Source organism: Nerophis lumbriciformis, linkage group LG30 (genome assembly GCF_033978685.3).
Source record: "Nerophis lumbriciformis linkage group LG30, RoL_Nlum_v2.1, whole genome shotgun sequence".
Taxonomy (NCBI): Eukaryota; Metazoa; Chordata; class Actinopteri; order Syngnathiformes; family Syngnathidae; genus Nerophis; species Nerophis lumbriciformis.
Window position 1 is genome coordinate 30,967,287 of NC_084577.2, and position 23,170 is coordinate 30,990,456.

At 40.4% G+C, this 23,170-nt stretch overlaps 1 protein-coding gene across 1 annotated transcript in view; it reads left to right on the forward strand.

Moving 5' to 3' along the window:
- The first annotated feature begins 2,937 nt into the window (after positions 1 to 2,937).
- The window catches only part of atm (ATM serine/threonine kinase), a 138,004-nt gene continuing 117,771 nt past the window's right edge, over positions 2,938 to 23,170 (forward strand). Inside the window, exons 1-5 of the mRNA XM_061925914.1 lie at positions 2,938 to 3,123; positions 5,017 to 5,110; positions 9,571 to 9,689; positions 15,161 to 15,306; positions 15,394 to 15,558. Coding sequence (XP_061781898.1) covers positions 5,039 to 5,110; positions 9,571 to 9,689; positions 15,161 to 15,306; positions 15,394 to 15,558 — 502 coding nt within the window. The 5' untranslated portion in view covers positions 2,938 to 3,123; positions 5,017 to 5,038. The remainder of the gene's footprint in view (positions 3,124 to 5,016; positions 5,111 to 9,570; positions 9,690 to 15,160; positions 15,307 to 15,393; positions 15,559 to 23,170) is intronic.

The following is a 23,170-nucleotide window of genomic DNA, read 5'->3' on the forward strand; positions in this document are numbered from 1 at the left end:
ATCTAACATAATAGTGTGATAGTCCAGTCCATAGTGGATCTAACATAATAGTGTGAGAGTCCAGTCCATAGTGGATCTAACATAATAGTGAGAGTCCAGTCCATAGTGGATCTAACATAATAGTGTGAGAGTCCAGTCCATAGTGGATCTAACATAATAGTGTGAGAGTCCAGTCCATAGTGGATCTAACATAATAGTGTGAGAGTCTAGTCCATAGTGGATCTAACATAATAGTGTGAGAGTCCAGTCCATAGTGGATCTAACATAATAGTGTGAGAGTCCAGTTCATAGTGGATCTAACATAATAGTGAGAGTCCAGTCCATAGTGGATCTGACATAATAGTGAGAGTACAGTCCATAGTGGATCTAACATAATAGTGTGAGATTCCAGTCCATAGTAGATCTAACATAATAGTGTGAGAGTCCAGTCCATAGTGGATCTAACATAATAGTGTGAGAGTCCAGTCCATAGTGGATCTAACATAATAGTGTGAGAGTCCAGTCCATAGTGGATCTAACATAATAGTGTGATAGTCCAGTCCATAGTGGATCTAACATAATAGTGTGAGAGTCCAGTCCATAGTGGATCTAACATAATAGTGAGAGTCCAGTCCATAGTGGATCTAACATAATAGTGTGAGAGTCCAGTCCATAGTGGATCTAACATAATAGTGTGAGAGTCCAGTCCATAGTGGATCTAACATAATAGTGTGAGAGTCCAGTCCATAGTGGATCTAACATAATAGTGAGAGTCCAGTCCATAGTGGATCTAACATAATAGTGTGAGAGTCCAGTCTATAGTGGATCTAACATAATAGTGTGAGAGTCCAGTCCATAGTGGATCTAACATAATAGTGTGAGAGTCCAGTCCATAGTGGATCTAACATAATAGTGAGAGTCCAGTCCATAGTGGATCTAACATAATAGTGTGAGAGTCCAGTCTATAGTGGATCTAACATAATAGTGTGAGAGTCCAGTCCATAGTGGATCTAACATAATAGTGTGAGAGTCAAGTCCATAGTGGATCTAACATAATAGTGTGAGAGTCCAGTCCATAGTGGACCTAACATAATAGTGAGAGTCCAGTCCATAGTGGATCTGACATAATAGTGAGAGTACAGTCCATAGTGGATCTAACATAATAGTGTGAGATTCCAGTCCATAGTAGATCTAACATAATAGTGTGAGAGTCCAGTCCATAGTGGATCTAACATAATAGTGTGAGAGTCCAGTCCATAGTGGATCTAACATAATAGTGTGAGAGTCCAGTCCATAGTGGATCTAACATAATAGTGTGATAGTCCAGTCCATAGTGGATCTAACATAATAGTGTGAGAGTCCAGTCCATAGTGGATCTAACATAATAGTGAGAGTCCAGTCCATAGTGGATCTAACATAATAGTGTGAGAGTCCAGTCCATAGTGGATCTAACATAATAGTGTGAGAGTCCAGTCCATAGTGGATCTAACATAATAGTGTGAGAGTCTAGTCCATAGTGGATCTAACATAATAGTGTGAGAGTCCAGTCCATAGTGGATCTAACATAATAGTGTGAGAGTCCAGTCCATAGTGGATCTAACATAATAGTGAGAGTCCAGTCCATAGTGGATCTGACATAATAGTGAGAGTACAGTCCATAGTGGATCTAACATAATAGTGTGAGATTCCAGTCCATAGTAGATCTAACATAATAGTGTGAGAGTCCAGTCCATAGTGGATCTAACATAATAGTGTGAGAGTCCAGTCCATAGTGGATCTAACATAATAGTGTGAGAGTCCAGTCCATAGTGGATCTAACATAATAGTGTGATAGTCCAGTCCATAGTGGATCTAACATAATAGTGTGAGAGTCCAGTCCATAGTGGATCTAACATAATAGTGAGAGTCCAGTCCATAGTGGATCTAACATAATAGTGTGAGAGTCCAGTCCATAGTGGATCTAACATAATAGTGTGAGAGTCCAGTCCATAGTGGATCTAACATAATAGTGTGAGAGTCCAGTCCATAGTGGATCTAACATAATAGTGTGATAGTCCAGTCCATAGTGGATCTAACATAATATTGTGAGAGTCCAGTCCATAGTGGATCTAACATAATATTGTGAGAGTCCAGTCCATAGTGGATCTAACATAATAGTGTGAGAGTCCAGTCCATAGTGGATCTAACATAATAGTGTGAGAGTCCAGTCCATAGTGGATCTAACATAATAGTGAGAGTCCAGTCCATAGTGGATCTAACATAATAGTGAAAGTCCAGTCCATAGTGGATGTAACATAATAGTGTGAGAGTCCAGTCCATAGTGGATCTAACATAATAGTGAGAGTCCAGTCCATAGTGGATCTAACATAATAGTGTGAGAGTCTAGTCCATAGTGGATCTAACATAATAGTGAAAGTCCAGTCCATAGTGGATGTAACATAATAGTGTGAGAGTCCAGTCCATAGTGGATCTAACATAATAGTGAGAGTCCAGTCCATAGTGGATCTAACATAATAGTGTGAGAGTCCAGTCCATAGTGGATCTAACATAATAGTTTGAGAGTCCAGTCCATAGTGGATCTAACATAATAGTGTGAGAGTCCAGTCCATAGTGGGGCCAGCAGTATCTGTATTTACTTTTGTTTTCTTTCCTTGTTGTTGAAAGTGCCTTGACTGTTGAGTGAATTATAAATGCATGTTTGTTGTTCAATTAAAAAAAAAACTATAAAAAAATAAATACATTTAAAAAAAATAATTTTTTTTAAAAACGTTTCAAATTTATAAGTGTGATTCTTTGAAGAATAACTATATTCTCTAGAATGTTGGGTTATTCTCACTTTTTTTTGCTTGCATACGTAAATGTTTATTCATGTCGTCCCACAATAACCCGGAAGTGACGTCACATTCGCCTTTGGCTCCCGAGGCGGGAATTTCCTGTTTCGTTTCTCCGCGTCAACGCGTGACCAAATGGCCAAGTAGCACATCAGCTAACATGTGCAACTACCTGTGAGAGCAAATGGCCAAGTAGCACATCAGCTAACATGTGCAACTTCCTGTGAGAGAAAATGGCCAAGTAGCACATCAGCTAACATGTGCAACTTCCTGTGAGACGACTCATTCAAAGTTGTCACTTCATCGCGGGAAGGTAAGCCAAGAAGCATTACTTTAGCATGCGTGTTGTTACATTCACTGTAAAGTGCTTTTGTGCTACGCCAGGTAAGGCCTAACATTGTTTATACTCTTGCTTATATAACTAACATTGTCTTTACTCTTGTTTATATAACTAGCAGATGAGTTAACTAACAGGTCATTTAGTAGTTGACTGCGGTACTAACAATGATGTCATTTCCGGTATGACCATTGCCTATACAGTGGGGCAAAAAAGTATTTAGTCAGCCACCGATTGTGCAAGTTCTCCCACTTAAAATCATGACAGAGGTCTGTAATGTTCATCATATGTACACTTCAACTGTGAGAGACAGAATGTGAAAAAAAAATCCAGGAATTCACATTGTAGGATATTTAAAGAATTTATTTGTAAATTATGGTGGAAAATAAGTATTTGGTCAATAACAAAAATTCAACTCAATACTTTGTAATATAACCTTTGTTGGCAATAACAGAGGTCAAACGATTACTATAGGTCTTTACCAGGTTTGCACACACAGTATCTGGTATTTTGGCCCATTCCTCCATGCAGATCTTCTCGAGAGCAGTGATGTTTTGGGGCTGTCGCCGAGCAACACGGACTTTCAACTCCCTCCATAGATTTTCTATGGGGTTGAGGTCTGGAGACTGGCTAGGCCACTCCAGGACTTTCAAATGCTTCTTACGGAGCCACTCCTTCGTTGCCCGGGCGGTGTGTTTGGGATCATTGTCATGCTGGAAGACCCAGCCACGTTTCATCTTCAAAGCTCTCACTGATGGAAGGAGGTTTTGGCTCAAAATCTCACGATACATGGCCCCATTCATTCTTTCCTTAACACGGATCAGTCGGCCTGTCCCCTTAGCAGAAAAACAGCCCCAAAGCAGGATGTTTCCACCCCCATGCTTCACAGTAGGTATGGTGTTTTTGGGATGCAACTCAGTATTCTTCTTCCTCCAAACACGACGAGTTGAGTTTATACCAAAAAGTTCTATTTTGGTTTCATCTGACCACATGACATTCTCCCAATCCTCTGCTGTATCATCCATGTGCTCTCTGGCAAACTTCAGACGGGCCTGGACATGCACTGGCTTAAGCAGGGGGACACGTCTGGCACTGCAGGATTTGATTCCCTGTCGGCGTAGTGTGTTACTGATGGTAACCTTTGTTACTTTGGTCCCAGCTCTCGGCAGGTCATTCACCAGGTCCCCCCGTGTGGTTCTGGGATTTTTGCTCACCGTTCTCATGATCATTTTGACCCCACGGGATGAGATCTTGCGTGGAGCCCCAGATCGAGGGAGATTATCAGTGGTCTTGTATGTCTTCCATTTTCTGATAATTGCTCCCACAGTTGATTTTTTCACACCAAGCTGCTTGCCTATTGTAGATTCACTCTTCACAGTCTGGTGCAGGTCTACAATTATTTTCCTGGTGTCCTTCGACAGCTCTTTGGTCTTGGCCATAGTGGAGTTTGGAGTCTGACTGTTTGAGGCTGTGGACAGGTGTCTTTTATACAGATAACCAGTTCAAACAGGTGCCATTAATACAGGTAACGAGTGGAGGACAGAAGAGCTTCTTAAAGAAGAAGTTACAGGTCTGTGAGAGCCAGAGATCTTCCTTGTTTGAAGTGACCAAATACTTATTTCCCACCATAATTTACAAATAAATTATTTAATATTCCTACAATGTGAATTCCTGGATTTTTTTTCACATTCTGTCTCTCACAGTTGAAGTGTACATATGATGAAAATTACAGACCTCTGTCTTCATTTTAAGTGGGAGAACTTGCGCAATCGGTGGCTAACTAAATACTTTTTTGCCCCACTGTATGTGCAGTCATGTGTGCATTATACCTGCAGGTGACACAAACAAATATGCTGTACATGTTTACAGCATCGTCCAACTTGGAGGCACTATGAGTCTGGCTCTTCATGATCTGTTGGTGTGCTGCAGGGGTCTGGAGAATGACAAAGTTACAGAGAGAAAGGTAAATAGACGTGCTCATCATCATCATCATCATCATACTGTAGGATGAGCTGCATTCATTGTATGGCTACTTATGATCAGAGGTGGGTAGAGTAGCCAGAAATTGTACTCAAGTAAGAGTACTGTTACTTTAGAGATGTATTACTCAAGTAAAAGTAAGGAGTAGTCACCCAAATATTTACTTGAGTAAAAGTAAAAAGTATGTTGTGAAAAAACTACTCAAGTACTGAGTAACTGATGAGTAACATACACACTCATATCATATATATATATATATATATATATATATATATATATATATATATATATATATATATATATATGTATGTATGTATATGTATGTGTGGGGAAAAAAATCACAAGACTATTTCATCTCTACAGGTCTGTTTCATGAGGGGGGGTTCCCTCAATCATCAGGAGCTTTTAATGGGAGCATTCACATACCATGGTTTATATAGGGCACAGAGTGGGTGGGTACAGGCTGGCGTAGGGGCGTGGTGATTGGCTCATGTGTTACCTAGGAGGTGTTTCCGTCTGTGGCGGCATGCTGTTACAATTTCGCTGCGCTTGTTGAGGGATGACAGGTCTGGACGGTAAATAATAAACAGTTTCTCTTTCAAGCATAGGTTGCATCTTTTATTACCACTATTGTAAGGTGTGCTGGATGCAAGAATTTGCCATGTTATTGAATATTCAACATTATTGTCTTTGAGGTCCCAAATGTGTTTGCTGAGTTCTGTGGTATTTCGCAGGTTTTTGTTCCTGAAAGAAGCCTTGTGATTGTTCCATCTGGTTTTGAATTCTCCCTCGGTTAATCCTACATATGTGTCGGATGTGTTGATGTCCTTGCGTATTACCTTAGATTGGTAGACAACTGATGTTTGTAAGCACCCCCCGTTGAGAGGGCAATCAGGTTTCTTTTGACAGTTACAGCCTTTGTTGGTTTTGGAGTCGCTCTGTCCGGGGGCCGACGGCTCATTTGCAATTGTTTTGTTGTGGTTTGAGATGATTTGTCGTATATTGTTCATACAGCTGTAGCTCAATTAAATGTTGTTCTTGTTGAATACTTTTCTTAGGGTGTTGTCTTTGGGAAAGTGTTTGTCAATCAGATTGAGGAATTTGTGTCCAATGTTAGTTGAGACGTTTTTGCTGTATGGGGGGTTGTACCAGATGATGTCGTTTCGTTTTCTGTTCTTTTTTGGCTGGTTTCCTGGCGTGGGTTCATAGGTGAGGGTGAAATTGTATCCGCTTTCATCAAGGGCTTTTTGGTACGGGGGGGTTGCTTGGTCAAATTCAGCTTTGCTAGATGACAGCATCGATAGCCTTTTATTGATTCCGGTAGGTATTCTTTTCGTGGTGGTGGGTGGGTGGTTGCTGTCATGGTGCACGTATTGGAGTGTTGTGTTGGATTTCGTGAATGGTTGGTAGCTGTTATTTCTCAGGTTGAAAGTGACGTCAAGGAAGTTGACGGTTTGCTTGTTGGCTTCAATCGTGATCCGTAGGCCGTTCTCTTTGAAAATTTGGCATATGCGCTTCTTGGTATTCTCGCTGCTCCTTGGCGAGGCGCGACACACTGCCAGTCCGTCATCACGGTAAATACCAAGGTTCAGATTGAGGCTAGCGAGCTGGGAGAGGAGGAAACTCCCAACGAGTTCACACGTTTCTGCTCCGTCAAAACTTCCCATAGTGACGTCAAATGTTGCATTGTTCTTTTTTTGCCATGGTGTACTGTTGTGGATGAGAATGGAGTTTTTTGCGTGGATGATGATGTTTCTTTCGTTGCCTGTATATATATATATATATACATAGATACATATACATTGATATATACAGTATATCATTTATATGTATTTATTTTGCTGTTTTTGTTTACATGTTAAAGGTGTTTTAATGAATATACATGCATGTTTAACACATATAGATTCCTTTCTTTCATGAAGACTAGAATATAAGTTGGTGTATTACCTGATTCTGATGACTTGCGTTGATTGTAATCAGACATGATAACGTCCACGTTTTCAAATGGAGGAGAAGAAAAGTTCCTCCTTTCTGTCTAATACCACATGAAAGTTTCCCGCTTCCATATACGTTTTTATACACTTTACAAGAAATATATTGGCGTCAAACTCCGTAGCTTGCTAGCTTGTTTGCGCTGGCTTTCGGAGACTCTTGTTTTGAAAGCGCAGGCGCGATGGATTATATATATATTCTCCGGGTTGGGGAGGAGATTTTGCCCCAAGTGGAGGAGTTCAAGTACCTCGGAGTCTTGTTCACGAGTGAGGGAAGAGTGGATCGTGAGATCGACGGGCGCATCGGTGCGGCGTCTTCAGTAATGCGGACGCTGTATCGATCCATTGTGGTGAAGAAGGAGCTGAGCCGGAAGGCAAAACTCTCGATTTACCGGTCGATCTACGTTCCCATCCTCACCTATGGTCATGAGCTTTGGGTTATGACCGAAAGGACAAGATCACGGGTACAAGCAGCCGAAATGAGTTTCCTCCGCCGAGTGGCGGGGCTCTCCCTTAGAGATAGGGTGAGAAGCTCTGTCATTCGGGGGGAGCTCAAAGTAAAGCCGCTGCTCCTCCACATGGAGAGGAGCCAGATGAGGTGGTTCGGGCATCTGGTCAGGATGCCACCCGAACGCCTCCCTAGGAAGGTGTTTCGGGCACGTCCGACCGGTAGGAGGCCACGGGGAAGACCCAGGACACGCTGGGAAGACTATCTCTCCCGGCTGGCCTGGGAACGCCTCGGGATCCCCCTGGAGGAGCTGGACGAAGTGGCTGGGGAGAGGGAAGTCTGGGCTTCCCTGCTTAAGCTGCTGCCCCCGCGACCCGACCTCGGATAAGCGGAAGAAGATGGATGGATGGATGGATGGACCTAATAATACAAAAAGCTCCTTGATAAGTTTCCCAGGAAGTGGGTCAAGTAAACATGTTGTTTGTTTTATCCCACTTACACGCTGTAATAGTTCCTCTAATGTTATTTCATCAAAAAGAGAGAGACTATTTTGTATTGCAGTATCCGTCGTAGATACAGTTGTATCTGTGTTCATAGAACCCAGTTGTAGCTGGGATGCGTTGTCTTTAATCTCCTTTCTAATGAGTTCAATTTTCTTATTAAAGAAATTCATAAAGTCATCTGCCGAGTGGGTGGAGCTATTGGGAGGAGTCCCTTGTTGGGTTAGCGATGCTACTGTACTAAACAAAAATTTAGGGTCGTTTTTGTTGAGGCGGATGAGATTTGAGTAATATTTAGCTTTAGCTAAGATAAGCATGCGTTTATACGATATTAAACTATCACTCCATGCTTGATGGAAAACCTCAAGCTTGGTCGCGCGCCATTTGCGTTCCAACTTTCTACATGATAATTTATGAGCTCTGGTTTCTTCTGTAAACCATGGGGTGCGCCTTTTAGGGGCCCTTTTTTGTTTTAGCGGTGCTATACTATCAATGGTTTTGCGCAGGGCATTGTCAAAGTTGTTAGTGAGGTTATCAATAGAGCCGACATAATTTGGGAATGGTGCCATTACCGAAGGCAGTAGGTCAGCAAGAGTCATCGTTGTGGCAGAATTAATGTTGCGGCTGCTATAGCAGTTATTATTATTATTAGTTTGTTGACAATGAGTCAGAACTTCGAATTTTATAAGGTAATGATCGGACATTACTTTAGTATATGGGAGTACCATAACTTTGGAGGTGGTGACACCCCTGACCAGCACTAGATCTATCGTATTGCCGTTGCGATGCGTAGGTTCATTTATTATTTGTGTAAGACCACAGCTATCAATTATAGTCTGGAGCGCCACGCACTGAGGGTCCGATGGGGTATTCATATGGATATTAAAGTCCCCCATTATGATTATATTGTCTGCGTGCTTCCCTGCTTAAGCTGCTGCCCCCGCGACCCGACCTCGGATAAGCGGAAGAAGATGGATGGAGGGATGGATGGCTTTATCCCACTTTTTTTATGTTTTTTTTCCAAATCGTATTTTTAGAATGTGCCATTCAAAAATAAGCTGTGGGATACAAATGGCCCCTTGGCCACACTTTGGACACCTCTGCTATAAGCTATTCTACAAGCAATGTGTTAGTAGTTTGTGTCTGTGCAGATATCAGTTTTACTTACCATTTCCGTCGCCCTGAAGACATGGGTCCTTGATGACTGGTAAATCTCCTGGAATGGGCAAAGCACAGCCAAAGCCATGTTTTATCTTGCTGCATCATATGATCGTTCAATATAGTTCCAAACATGGCACTCAACAAATATAAATTAAGTACGATAAAAGAAAATCAACCCCAACAAAAAGCTAAGAAAAAAGGAAAACTGTGTCTACAATGAAAATATGAAGTCAGACACTCATTTTTGTGTATTGAGTGAGATGTTCTGATGTGTTCATTGTGTGTGATGCCTGCAGAGAGAAGTGAGATGTTCTGATGTGTTCATTGTGTGTGATGCCTGCAGAGAGAAGCCGAGCGCTTCAGACAACTCATACGCACTCCAGAGGTGGTGCAAGAGCTCGATCGCACCTCAGGACCTAAAACTAAAGGCTCCAAGCAACTCACGTGGGACGCCGTTTTCAGGTATTCTATCATATTCTGTTTTCTTGTCACTCTTTAAAGGGGAACTGCACTTTTTTTTTAAACTTTGTCTATCATTCACAATCCTTATGTAAGACAACAATGCGTGGTTTTCTGGTTTTTATGCATTCTAACTCGTAAATTAGCAAGAGTCAGCGAACAATGGAGCTTAAAAAAACATTCAAGCACCTCCATCAAAGTTTTATATACACACTAAGTATATATGTAATGTAGTAACATTCATAATAACATGTAATATATACATATTTTCATCATTTTAAGTATTATATACATGATGTAAATATATATGTAATGTAGTAACATTAATAATATGTAATATTTACATATTTTATATACACACTGTAAGTATATATGTAATGCTGTAATATTCATAACAACATGTAATATTGACATATTTTATATACACACTGTATGTATATATATAATGCAGTAACATTCATAATATGTAATATTTACATATTTTTTTATACACACTGTAAGTATATATGTAATGCAGTACCATTCATAACAACATGTATTATTTACATATTTTCATCATTTTAAGTATTATATATACACTGTAAGTATATATGTAATGTAGTAACATTCATAATAACATGTAATATTTACATATTTTATATACACACTGTAAGTATATACAGTATGTAATGCTGTAATATTCATAACATGTAATATTTACATATTTTATATACACACTGTACGTATATATATATAATGCAGTAACATTCATAATAACATGTAATATTTACATATTTTTTATACACACTGTAAGTATATATGTAATGCAGTAACATTCATAACATGTAATATTTACATATTTTCATCATTTTAAGTATTATATATACGCTGTAAGTATATATGTAATGTAGTAACATTCATAATAACATGTAATATTTACATATTTTATATACACACTGTAAGTATATATGTAATGCTGTAATATTCATAACATGTAATATTTACATATTTTATATACACACTGTACGTATATATGTAATGTAGTAACATTCATAATAACATGTCATATTTACATATTTTATACACACACTAAGTATATATGTAATGCTGTAATATTCATAACATGTAATATTTACATATTTTATATACACACTGTACGTATATATATAATGCAGTAACATTCATAATAACATGTAATATTTACATATTTTTTATACACACTGTAAGTATATATGTAATGTAGTAACATTCATAACAACATGTAATATTTACATATTTTCATCATTTTAAGTATTATATATACACTGTAAGTATATATGTAATGTAGTAACATTCATAATAACATGTAATATTTACATATTTTATATACACACTGTAAGTATATATGTAATGCTGTAATATTCATAACATGTAATATTTACATATTTTATATACACACTACGTATATATGTAATGCAGTAACATTCATAATAACATGTAATATATACATATTTTCATCATTTTAAGTATTATATACATAATGTAAATATATATGTAATGTAGTAACATTCATAATAACATGTAATATTTACATATTTCATATACACACTGTAAGTATATATGTAATGCTGTAATATTCATAACAACATGTAATATTTACATATTTTATATACACACTGTACGTATATATATAATGCAGTAACATTCATAATAACATGTAATATTTACATATTTTTTATACACACTGTAAGTACCGGTATATATGTAATGCAGTAACATTCATAACAACATGTAATATTTACATATTTTCATCATTTAAAGTATTATATATACACTGTAAGTATATATGTAATGTAGTAACATTCATAATAACATGTAATATTTACATATTTTATATACACACTGTAAGTATATATGTAATGCTGTAATATTCATAACATGTAATATTTACATATTTTATATACACACTGTAAGTATATATGTAATGCTGTAATATTCATAACATGTAATATTTACATATTTTATATACACACTGTACGTATATATGTAATGCAGTAACATTCATAATAACATGTAATATTTACATATTTTTTTATACACACTGTAAGTATATATGTAATGCAGTAACATTCATAACAACATGTAATATTTACATTTTTTCATCATTTTAAGTGTTATATATACACTGTAAGTATATATGTAATGTAGTAACATTCATAATAACATGTAATATTTACATATTTTATATACACACTGTAAGTATATATGTAATGTAGTAACATTCATAATAACATGTCATATTCATGTGTTTTGCTCATTTGAATCACACGGCGGCGTATTAATTTCCGAGACGCACCACAACATTCACTTTTCCCTTCAACAACAACAACAGGACTACTAATCATGGCAGACTTGATGAGAGACAACAAAGACTACTTTGGGACAAATGATGATCCAGAAACTTCTATTTTTGGTTCGATTCCCGCTACCGCCATCCTAGTCACTGCCGTTGTGTCCTTGGGCAAGACACTTTACCCACCTGCTCCCAGGGCCACCCACACTGCTTTAAATGGAACTTAAATATCGGGTGTCACTATGTAAAGCGCTTTGAGTCACTAGAGAAAAGCGCTATATAAATATAATTCACTTCACTTCACTTTTAGAAGCTGTGTGCTAAACAGATGCAGCTTTAGTCAAACACTAAGCATCATGTAGCAGTATAAGTGCTGAACAAGATATACAAACATAATTCAAAAATCACTTACTGTACGATGTCTGCTATCACTGGGATAAAGACTGATGGGATGTTTATATCTTCCCCTTAACTGCCTGTTAATGAAGTGAGTACACACACACACGCACACACACACACACACACACACACACACACACACACACACACACACACACACACACACACACACACACACACACACACACACAAACGACCTTCCCACTGACAGCATGGACATGCCTGCATATTTAAGTTTTTTTTACAATTAGCATAGTACGAAGCCCCTAAAGGGACATGGGGGAATTTTATTTTTGTATAATTGTTTTTTTTTAGACATGTATCTTTTAATAAAGTTATAAAAAAATATATATATATATATATTTTTTAATTTTTTATGTTTTTTAGACTTGTGTCTCACGCGCACGAGAAACTATCTCGTGCCACGATGACAAAAAAAAACAAAAAACAATTATAATTGTTTTATTTGTTATTTTTTTAGACATGTATGTTGTGCGCACGAGAAACTTTTTATAAAGTTATAAAAAAAATAAAAAAATATAGTTTTATTTTTTATTTTTTTTAGACATGTATCTTGTGCCCACGATGACTAAAAATACTTTTTATAATGTTATAAAAAAAAAAGACTTTTTATAAAGTTATAAACATTTTTTTTTTATAAATATATATATATATATATATGTGTATATTTTTTTTAGACATGTATCAACAATTCATCATAATCTTCATGAAGGGTTAAAAAAAACTGTCTTTTTGTGTCTTTCTGGCCATCTCCGGGTCTAAGTTGAATGTCAAAGTTGACATATTTTCATAATTTTAAGCATACGGCGGCACATCGCAACGCTCACTTTCCCTTCAACAACAACAACAAGACTACTAATCATGGCAGACTTGATGAGAGACAACAAAGACTGCTTTGGGACAAATGATGATCCAGAAACTTCTATTTTTGAGCCTGAATATAAGGAGGATACACTACATGTTTTAGAATCTGTGTGCTAAACGGATGCAGCTTTAGTCAAATACTAGAGATGCGCGGTTTGCGGGCACAACCGCGGAGCCCGCGGATTATCCGCGGATCGGGCGGATGAAATTTAAAAAAATTAGATTTTATCCGCGGGTCGGGTCGGGCGGTTGAAATAAAAAAAAATTTGATTTTAAATAGATTCAGGCGGGTGGCAGTTAAACCAATTGGGAAATATATATACATAGTTAAATGTTGTTACCCACATACGAAAAACGAGCAGGCACCTGCTGCATATGCCACAACAGAAGAAGAAAAAAAAAGAGATGGACACTTTTACGGAGCGGAGAAGGGACGCCTCGCCGGGGTCTGGGACCGAGGCCCCTTCCCCCGAGAGGGCCCCACCGGGAGCCGTAGCTGAGGCGATCCGCGAGAAGGGCCCGACGCACGTCCAGGGTCACCACCGCGCCCACCGCACCGACACCCCGCCTCGTCCGCCTTCGCCGCGGCCGGCGTCACGCGCAGCAGGTAAGCAGCTTACCTGCCCGCCACCCCCGTGGCCGGGGGCTCGTAACAGGGGTCACTCCACGCGCTCCGCCCGCGCAGCTTACCTGCCCGCCACCCCTGTTGCCGGGGGCGCGTAACAGGGGTCACTCCGCGCGCAGTGCGCTCACGAAAGGGGTGGGGCTCACCCTGGTTGATATAGACAGCAGGACGGTGGCCATGGAAGTCGGAACCCGCTAAGGAGTGTGTAACAACCTACCTGCCGAATCAACTAGCCCTGAAAATGGATGGCGCTGGAGCGTCGGGCCCATACCCGGCCGTCGCCGGCAGCGAGACGCGCTTGGAGGTGCGCTCAGCGCGGCTCCCATATGATTGCGCACTGGTGTGCGTCTGGGTCGTGACAGCGTGGCACGCGAATGTCTGTGCTGCATTGGATCAGTCTCCTTTCTTTAACAGGCAAAAGCTTTATAACCTCACTAATGCCTTGCATCGTCTATATTAGATATATAACAACGGGCGGGTGCGGTTCTGATCAAATGTTAGATCGGGTGGATGGCGGATGGTTGACGACTTTCTGATGCGGTTGCGGATGAAATAATTGCCTATCCGCGCATCTCTATCAAATACTAAGAATCATGTAGCAGTATTGCTAAGTGCTAAACAAGATATACAAACATAATAAAACAATCACTTACTGCTCTCACCGGAATAAAGACTAATGGGATGTTTATATCTTCCCCTTTGCATCAACAAGTCATCATAATCCTCACAAAGCGTTAAATAAAAGCTGTCTTTTTTCGTGTCTTTCTCACCACCTCTGGGTCTAAGTTGGATGTCAAAGTTGACCAACCACAACCTTCTACTATCCAGGTGAGAGACATGATTTATCATCTACAATGAACTTTCACCAACTCAGAGGCCATGCAGCAGCTCAGTATGTCAACATAGCAGCATAAGCTAGCTAGCTCCCTGTCATCACGGCGCCGCTAAACATAGATTGTCGGCGTTAGCGCTTATAATAACACCATCGCTAATAGTTGGTCAATATTCAGCTCAGGAGATGAAAATGGATTATTATTGTTGGCGGTTTTTAGATGTTTTTTTTTAGAGGGCTTATGAGCGCAATAGTGTCCTCCCATGAGCTGCATTGTTAGCCACCTCGTGCTTGCCATATTTGACTATTTAGAATGCATTAAAAAAAGAAAAACGTGTTCTTGTCTTAGATAAGGATTGTGAATGCAAAGTTTCCCCTTTAGCTCTGACATGGATTCATCTGCACTAATGTATCCTGTGTAGGTTCCTACAGCGCTACGTGCAGCGGGAGACGGAGAGCATGAAATCAAGTAAATCCAACGTCACAGCGACTACTTTGGCCCTTCGTCAGAAGAAGATGGCCGAAATTAGCAGTTTGATCAGATTCTTCATCCGCTGTGCGAACAAACGTAAGCACCAGTGAGGGGTGGGAAGGTTCCTCCTTATTGCGCAACAGGCGGACATGTTGTTTACAGTGGCGCCGGTGTTGTCCGCAGGCGGGCCTCGACTGAAATGCGGCGAGCTGCTGAGGCATGTGATTGACACGCTGGACAACTCCTACACCTGTGCAGCTTATGGCAAAGACTACAGCAGCCTCCTCCTCAAAGAAGTCCTGTCAGTGCGCAAGTACTGGTGTGACATCACTCCCCAACAGTGGCTCAGTCAGTAGCAGCATGGATCTAACACTTCTCTTAGCCAATACACACACCATTTTCATACAGTCTACATCCACTTGTAAAGAACATCATGTCATGGCTGTCTTGACTTTACAATCATTTCTACAACTCTTCTTTTTTTGTGATTGGAGCACGTACTTGTTGGTCACTAAAAACATTCATGAAGTTTGGTTCTTGTGACTTGAATTCCCTGGGAGGAACAACTGGTCCAAAACGCAACAAATTGGGGGCTCGTCCGGGATCGTTTGCGTCACCGCACTGGGCGCCTCTCGGCGCCGATCTCCGCCTGTCCAGGTTCGAGGATCTGAACTAGGGCTGCAGCTAACGATTATTTTTCTATCGATTAATCTATAGATTATTTTTTTCGATTAATCGGTTAATCTATAGATTATTTTTTCGATTAATCTATAGATTATTTTTCCTTTTACCGATTTTTTTTTAAATTTAAAATGAAGAGGAAAAAAATAAATGTAGGCCAGTTTTTTCAAAAGGCATGGCTTTTATTTACAAAAAAAAAAAGTATGGCCACTCAGTCAACATTGACAACAACATGACAAAATATTCTGTAACAATGTAAACATTTAAAACTTTTAACATTTAACAAAATTAAAAGTAGCTTATTTGCTTTTTAATGTGCAAATATAAAAGTAAACATCCAGTGCAAATCTTAATATTCTGGAATAGTATAAGCATTTCAAAAGTAAAAGTATTGCTTATTTTGCTTTAAAATGTGCAAAAATAAAGATAAACATCCAATACAAAAAAGTGCAAAACGGAAATATTCTGTAACAAGTGTAAACATTTCAACAAAAGTAAAAGTATTGCTTATTTGCTAAAATGTGCAAAAATAAAGCTAAACATCCAATACAAAAAAGTGTACAGTGTAAACATTTCAACAAAAGTAAAATTATTGCTTATTTTGCTTAATAACACAACAATGATAGTATGATTAAAGTGAAAGTTAATTGTTGGTTTGTACATAGTATATGTAACTGTTAATGTTGTAAAAGGTATTTGCACAACTAATTAACGTTAGCGTTTGTGACACGTCTTGTGCCGTGGGGTTCTTTCAGGACCGACAGACTGAACGCCAGACGGCTTTGCCAGGTTTACAATCTTTTAATTTTACACAAAGTCTTTTCTCTTCCAACTGCGCGGATCGCGCACCTGGGCACGATTGCGGCGTCGCTCCCGGCGCGCCCCGCCTCGCCGCTCGCTCGCCGCCGCCGCCTCTCCACAGCGTTAAAGAGGAGCGAGTCTTTGTAAACACTGAACAGGCACGCCAAACGCGCCTCTCAGAGCGAAACAGTGCTTTAGTTTATGAATTTACAACGCAGATACAAATGACACATTCATGTTTTTGTGTAATAATGACAACGTATACGCACGCGGACGATTGACTTGTTGATGGTGATGGCAAGAACGCTGTCGGGGGTTTTCTTTTCAAATGTTCGTTCATAGCCGTTGTGCTGCTATGATAGGCCATTTCCGCTCGACACAGTGTGCATACAACAACATTATTAGGCCGTTTATTGAAATACTCCCACACTTTTGACGACTTTTGGCGTGCTTTTTTCCCCTCGCTCGCATCGTCTGCTTTGCGCTCCGCCATGACAGTAAAGTAGAGTGACGTAAATATGCGACGCGCCGACACACAAAAACGGCGTCGACGTATTTACGTAACCGATGACGTCGACTACGTCGACGCGTCGTTTCAGCCTTAATCTGAACCCGACTCCCTTTCGTTCGACCGGGGGCGATGTCCTACGTCGAGCACAGATTGTACATTAGAATCCCGCCGTCCGCCGTTGGGCTTTGTGCTATGGTTAGACTGGTGACCCCAGTCACCCTAGACGGTACCAAATTAACACCCCTTGGAACTCCTGTTTCAGCGGCCTCTCTAACTTCCCGCAGAGGACGCCATGTTTTATCTCGGAGGAGTGTAACGGGCTCCTTTGATTTGATGAGAAACCCTGAGGGTGTTGTGACTTGAATTCCCTGGGAGGAACAACTGGTCCAAAACGCAACAAATTGGGGGCTCGTCCGGGATCGTTTGCGTCACCGCACTGGGCGCCTCTCGGCGCCGATCTCCGCCTGTCCAGGTTCGAGGATCTGAACCCGACTCCCTTTCGTTCGACCGGGGGCGATGTCCTACGTCGAGCACAGATTGTACATTAGAATCCCGACGTCCGCCGTTGGGCTTTGTGCTATGGTTAGACTGGTGACCCCAGTCACCCTAGACGGTACCAAATTAACACCCCTTGGAACTCCTGTTTCAGCGGCCTCTCTAACTTCCCGCAGAGGACGCCATGTTTTATCTCGGAGGAGTGTAACGGGCTCCTTTGATTTGATGAGAAACCCTGAGGGTGTTGTGACTTGAATTCCCTGGGAGGAACAACTGGTCCAAAACGCAACAAATTGGGGGCTCGTCCGGGATCGTTTGCGTCACCGCACTGGGCGCCGATCTCCGCCTGTCCAGGTTCGAGGATCTGAACCCGACTCCCTTTCGTTCGACCGGGGGCGATGTCCTACGTCGAGCACAGATTGTACATTAGAATCCCGACGTCCGCCGTTGGGCTTTGTGCTATGGTTAGACTGGTGACCCCAGTCACCCTAGATGGTACCAAATTAACACCCCTTGGAACTCCTGTTTCAGCGGCCTCTAACTTCCCGCAGAGGACGCCATGTTTTATCTCGGAGGAGTGTAACGGGCTCCTTTGATTTGATGAGAAACCCTGAGGGTGTTGTGACTTGAATTCCCTGGGAGGAACAACTGGTCCAAAACACAACAAATTGGGGGCTCGTCCGGGATCGTTTGCGTCACCGCACTGGGCGCCGATCTCCGCCTGTCCAGGTTCGAGGATCTGAACCCGACTCCCTTTCGTTCGACCGGGGGCGATGTCCTACGTCGAGCACAGATTGTACATTAGAATCCCGACGTCCGCCGTTGGGCTTTGTGCTATGGTTAGACTGGTGACCCCAGTCACCCTAGACGGTACCAAATTAACACCCCTTGGAACTCCTGTTTCAGCGGCCTCTCTAACTTCCCGCAGAGGACGCCATGTTTTATCTCGGAGGAGTGTAACGGGCTCCTTTGATTTGATGAGAAACCCTGAGGGTGTTTACTTTGATGCAATTGGACAACCAAGGGGGGTCCCACCACAACATAAATTGTGGTGTGAATCCTGTGCAGGTTTCGAGAACCTTCCTATAATTGGTGCTATTTTCCCTGTGACTGCTACTAAAAATGTAGAACGCATGAACTATGTTTTTTATAATCTGTTGAGACTGACCAACCTGACTCGTGATGCTGTTGAGGGGCTTGCTGAACAACCTGGGTTTGCTATGTCACTGAAGGGGGTCTGGCAAAGTGGTGACTTTCGAGAAATGCTAGTTTCCTTCCCTGTATGAGTGACGACATTGACATAGATTCCATCCGTTTATCTCCCATGTAACTATGCTTTTAATTTTTTACTAGCTTGCTCAAAGAGGGGCGTATTTTAGAAGTGTTGTACTAGTGATAAAGATCTTTTTTAGAAGATCTGAAGGGGGAATTGTCGGAGGCAGATATTTACATATATCCGAATTTAAGTTGTACTTCTTCCATTTCTTTGTCATATTTGAAAACGGCTCGTGTTTTCCATTTCTTCTCTTGATGCTCTTGTCAGCAAGTATACTTTGTGTGTTAACCTTGAGTTCTTTGGAATGTGTTTTGACTAGCATTTGTTTTGTCTAGAGAGATGGGACGAGAGAGAGGGTGGTGGCGTTGGGAAGACAGACCATTTTGGGAGGCGCAATAGAATGTTCTAGGGTTAGACTGGTCTCAATCAATGTATATTGGCAAAGATTTGAGAATATACAACAAAATACCTATTCTGTCTCTGGTGGTTTTTCAACTCAGCTTTAAGTGTCGGAAAGAACTTGGGAGCGAATTGTGACTTGAATTCCCTGGGAGGAACAACTGGTCCAAAACGCAACACTCTACTGAAAATGTGAGGGTCAAAAGTATACATACAGCAATGTTAATATTTGCTTACATGTCCCTTGGCAAGTTTACCTGCAATAAGGCACTTTTGGTAGCCATCCACAAGCATCTGCTTGACCACTAAATTGCTGCAGTTCAGCTAAATGTGTTGCTTTTCTGACATGGACTTGTTTCTTCAGCATTGTCCACACCTTTAAGTCAAAGTTAAAGTACCAATGGTTGTCACACACACACACACACACACACACACACACACACACACACACTAGGTGTGGTGAAATGTGTCCTCTGCATTTGACCCACCCCTTGTTCACCCACTGGGAGGTGAGGGGAGCAGTGGTCAGCAGCGGTGGCCTCGCTCGAGAATAATTTTTGGTGATTTAACCCCCAATTCCAACCCTTGATGCTGAGTGCCAAGCAGGGAGGTAACAGGTCCCATTTTTATAATCTTTGTTATGACTCAACCTGGGTTTTAACTCACAACCTACCAATCTCAGGGCGGACACTCTAACCACGAGGCCACTGAGTAGTAGTAGTTTAAGTCAGGACTTTGGGAAGGCCATTCTAAAACCTTCATTCTAGCCTGATTTAGCCATTCCATTACCACTTTTGAGGTGTGTTTGGGGTCATTGTCCTGTTGGAACACCCAACTGCGCCCAAGACCCAACCTCCGGGCTGATGATTTTTGCTTGTCCTGAAGAATTTGGAGCTAAGCCTCCTTTTTCATTGTCCCATTTAAAGCAGCAGTTCCATTGGCAGCAAAACAGGCCCAGATCATAATACTACCACCACCATGCTTGATGGTAGGAATGGTGTTCCTGCGATTAAAGGTCTCACCTTTTCTCCTCCAAACATATTGCTGGGTATTTGCGTTTGGACCAGTTGTTCCTCCCAGGGAATTCAAGTCACAAGTCGCTCCCAAGCTCTTTACGACACTTAAAGCTGAGTAGAAAAACCACCAGAGACAGAATAGGTATTTTGTAATATATTTGCAAAGCTTTGCATATACATTGAGACCAGTCCAGCATAGAACATTCAATCGCGCCGCCAAGATGGTCTGCCCCCCCTTGAAAAACCCTCTCCCCTCTTAAGTCCCTCTCCCTCCCACCCTCGCAGTCTTGTCCCTCCAGCCAAAACACATGCCCATTGTCCTCCGCACCTGGACATAAGGCTAGATAAGAGAAAGGAGTATCTCTCTTTCTTACATTCCTCACTCAAGGTTTAAGCACACAGTATGTTGCAGACAACCAAAAGACCACAATTGGAAGAAAAACACTAGCTGTTTTGTAATATGATTATGAAATGAAAAGAAGTAACACTTAAATACGGACATATGTAAATATCTGCCTCCGACATGGCCAAACAGCTCCATTTTTGTTTCTTTTCCATACTTTTTGGTACTTTTCGGTACTATTCCATACTTTTTGGTACTTTTCAATACTTTCCCATACTTGTTGGTACTTTTCCATAATTTGCAATACTTTTTGGTACTTTTCCATACTTTTCAGTACTTGTCAATGCTTTTACTTACTTTTTGGTACTTTCCCATACTTTGCAATACTTTTTGCTACTTTTCCAATCTTTTCAATACTTTTACTTCTGGTACATTTCCATACTTTTCTATACTTTATGGTACTCTTCCAATGCTTTTCAAAACGTTTCCAAGACTTCTCCATACTTTCCCATACTTTCAAATGCTTTTTCATTTTTTTGCGCATTTTTTTCCAATACTTTTTCATACTTTCCAATACTTTTTCAATACGTTTTCTATACTTACTTTACGTTTACGCAGGAATTCCCATTGCCTAAAGCAGTGTTTTTCAATCTTTCGTTGAAAAAAATCCAGGGGCAAAACTCAATAGCATATATTGACAATATCAAGTGGTTCTCATCAAATACCCGACGCAATTGTTGGATATGACTTCAAACCATAACCATCATTTATTCTCTTGAACACCCAACTGCGCCCAAGACCCAACCTCCAGGCTGATGATTTTAGCCTGTCCTGAACAATTTGGAGGTAATCCTCCTTTTTCATTGTCCCATTTAAAGCAGCAGTTCCATTGGCAGCAAAACAGGCCCAGATCATAATACTACCACCACCATGCTTGATGGTAGGAGTGGTGTTCCTGGGATTAAAGGCCTCACCTTTTCTCCTCCAAACATATTGCTGGGCATTGTGGCCAAACAGTTCCATCTTTGTTTCTTTTCCATACTTTTTGGTACTTTTCGGTACTATTCCATACTTTTTGGTACTTTTCAATACTTTCCCATACTTGTTGGTACTTTTCCATAATTTGCAATACTTTTTGGTACTTTTCCATACTTTTCAGTACTTGTCAATGCTTTTACTTACTTTTTGGTACTTACCCATACTTTGCAATACTTTTTGCTACTTTTCCATTCTTTTCAATACTTTTACTTTTGGTACATTTCCATACTTTTCTATACTTTATGGTACTCTTCCAATACTTTTCAAAACGTTTCCAAGACTTCTCCATACTTTCCCATACTTTCAAATGCTTTTTATTTTTTTTGCGCATTTTTCCAATACTTTTTCATACTTTCCAATACTTTTTCAATACGTTTCCATACTTACTTTACGATTACGCAGGAATTCCCATTGCCTAAAGCAGTGTTTTTCAATCTTTTGTTGAAAAAATCCAGGGGCAAAACTCAATAGCATATATTGACAATATCAAGTGGTTCTCATCAAATCCCCGACGCAATTGTTGGATATGACTTCAAACCATTACCATCATTTATTCTCTTGAACACCCAACTGCGCCCAAGACCCAACCTCCAGGCTGATGATTTTAGCCTGTACTGAAGAATTTGGAAGTAATCCTCCTTTTTCATTGTCCCATTTAAAGCAGCAGTTCCATTGGCAGCAAAACAGGCCCAGAGCATAATACTACCACCACCATGCTTGACGGTAGGAATGGTGTTCCTGGGATTAAAGGCCTCACCTTTTCTCCTCCAAACATATTGCTGGGCATTGTGGCCAAACAGTTCCATTTTTGTTTCTTTTCCATACTTTTTGGTACTTTTCGGTACTATTCCATACTTTTTGGTACTTTTCAATACATTCCCATACTTGTTGGTACTTTTCCATAATTTGCAATACTTTTTGGTACTTTTCCATACTTTTCAGTACTTGTCAGTGCTTTTACTTACTTTTTGGTACTTTCCCATACTTTGCAATACTTTTTGCTACTTTTACATTCTTTTCAATACTTTCACTTTTGGTACATTTCCATACTTTTCTATACTTTATGGTACTCTTCCAATACTTTTCAAAACGTTTCCAAGACTTCTCCATACTTTCCCATACTTTCAAATGCTTTTTCATTTTTTTTGCGCATTTTTCCAATACTTTTTCATACTTTCCAATACTTTTTCAATACGTTTTCTATACTTACTTTACGATTACGCAGGAATCCCCATTGCCTAAAGCAGTGTTTTTCAATCTTTCGTTGAAAAAATCCAGGGGCAAAACTCAATAGCATATATTGACAATATCAAGTGGTTCTCATCAAATACCCGACGCAGTTGTTGGATATGACTTCAAACCATAACCATTTATTCTCTTGAACACCCAACTGCGCCCAA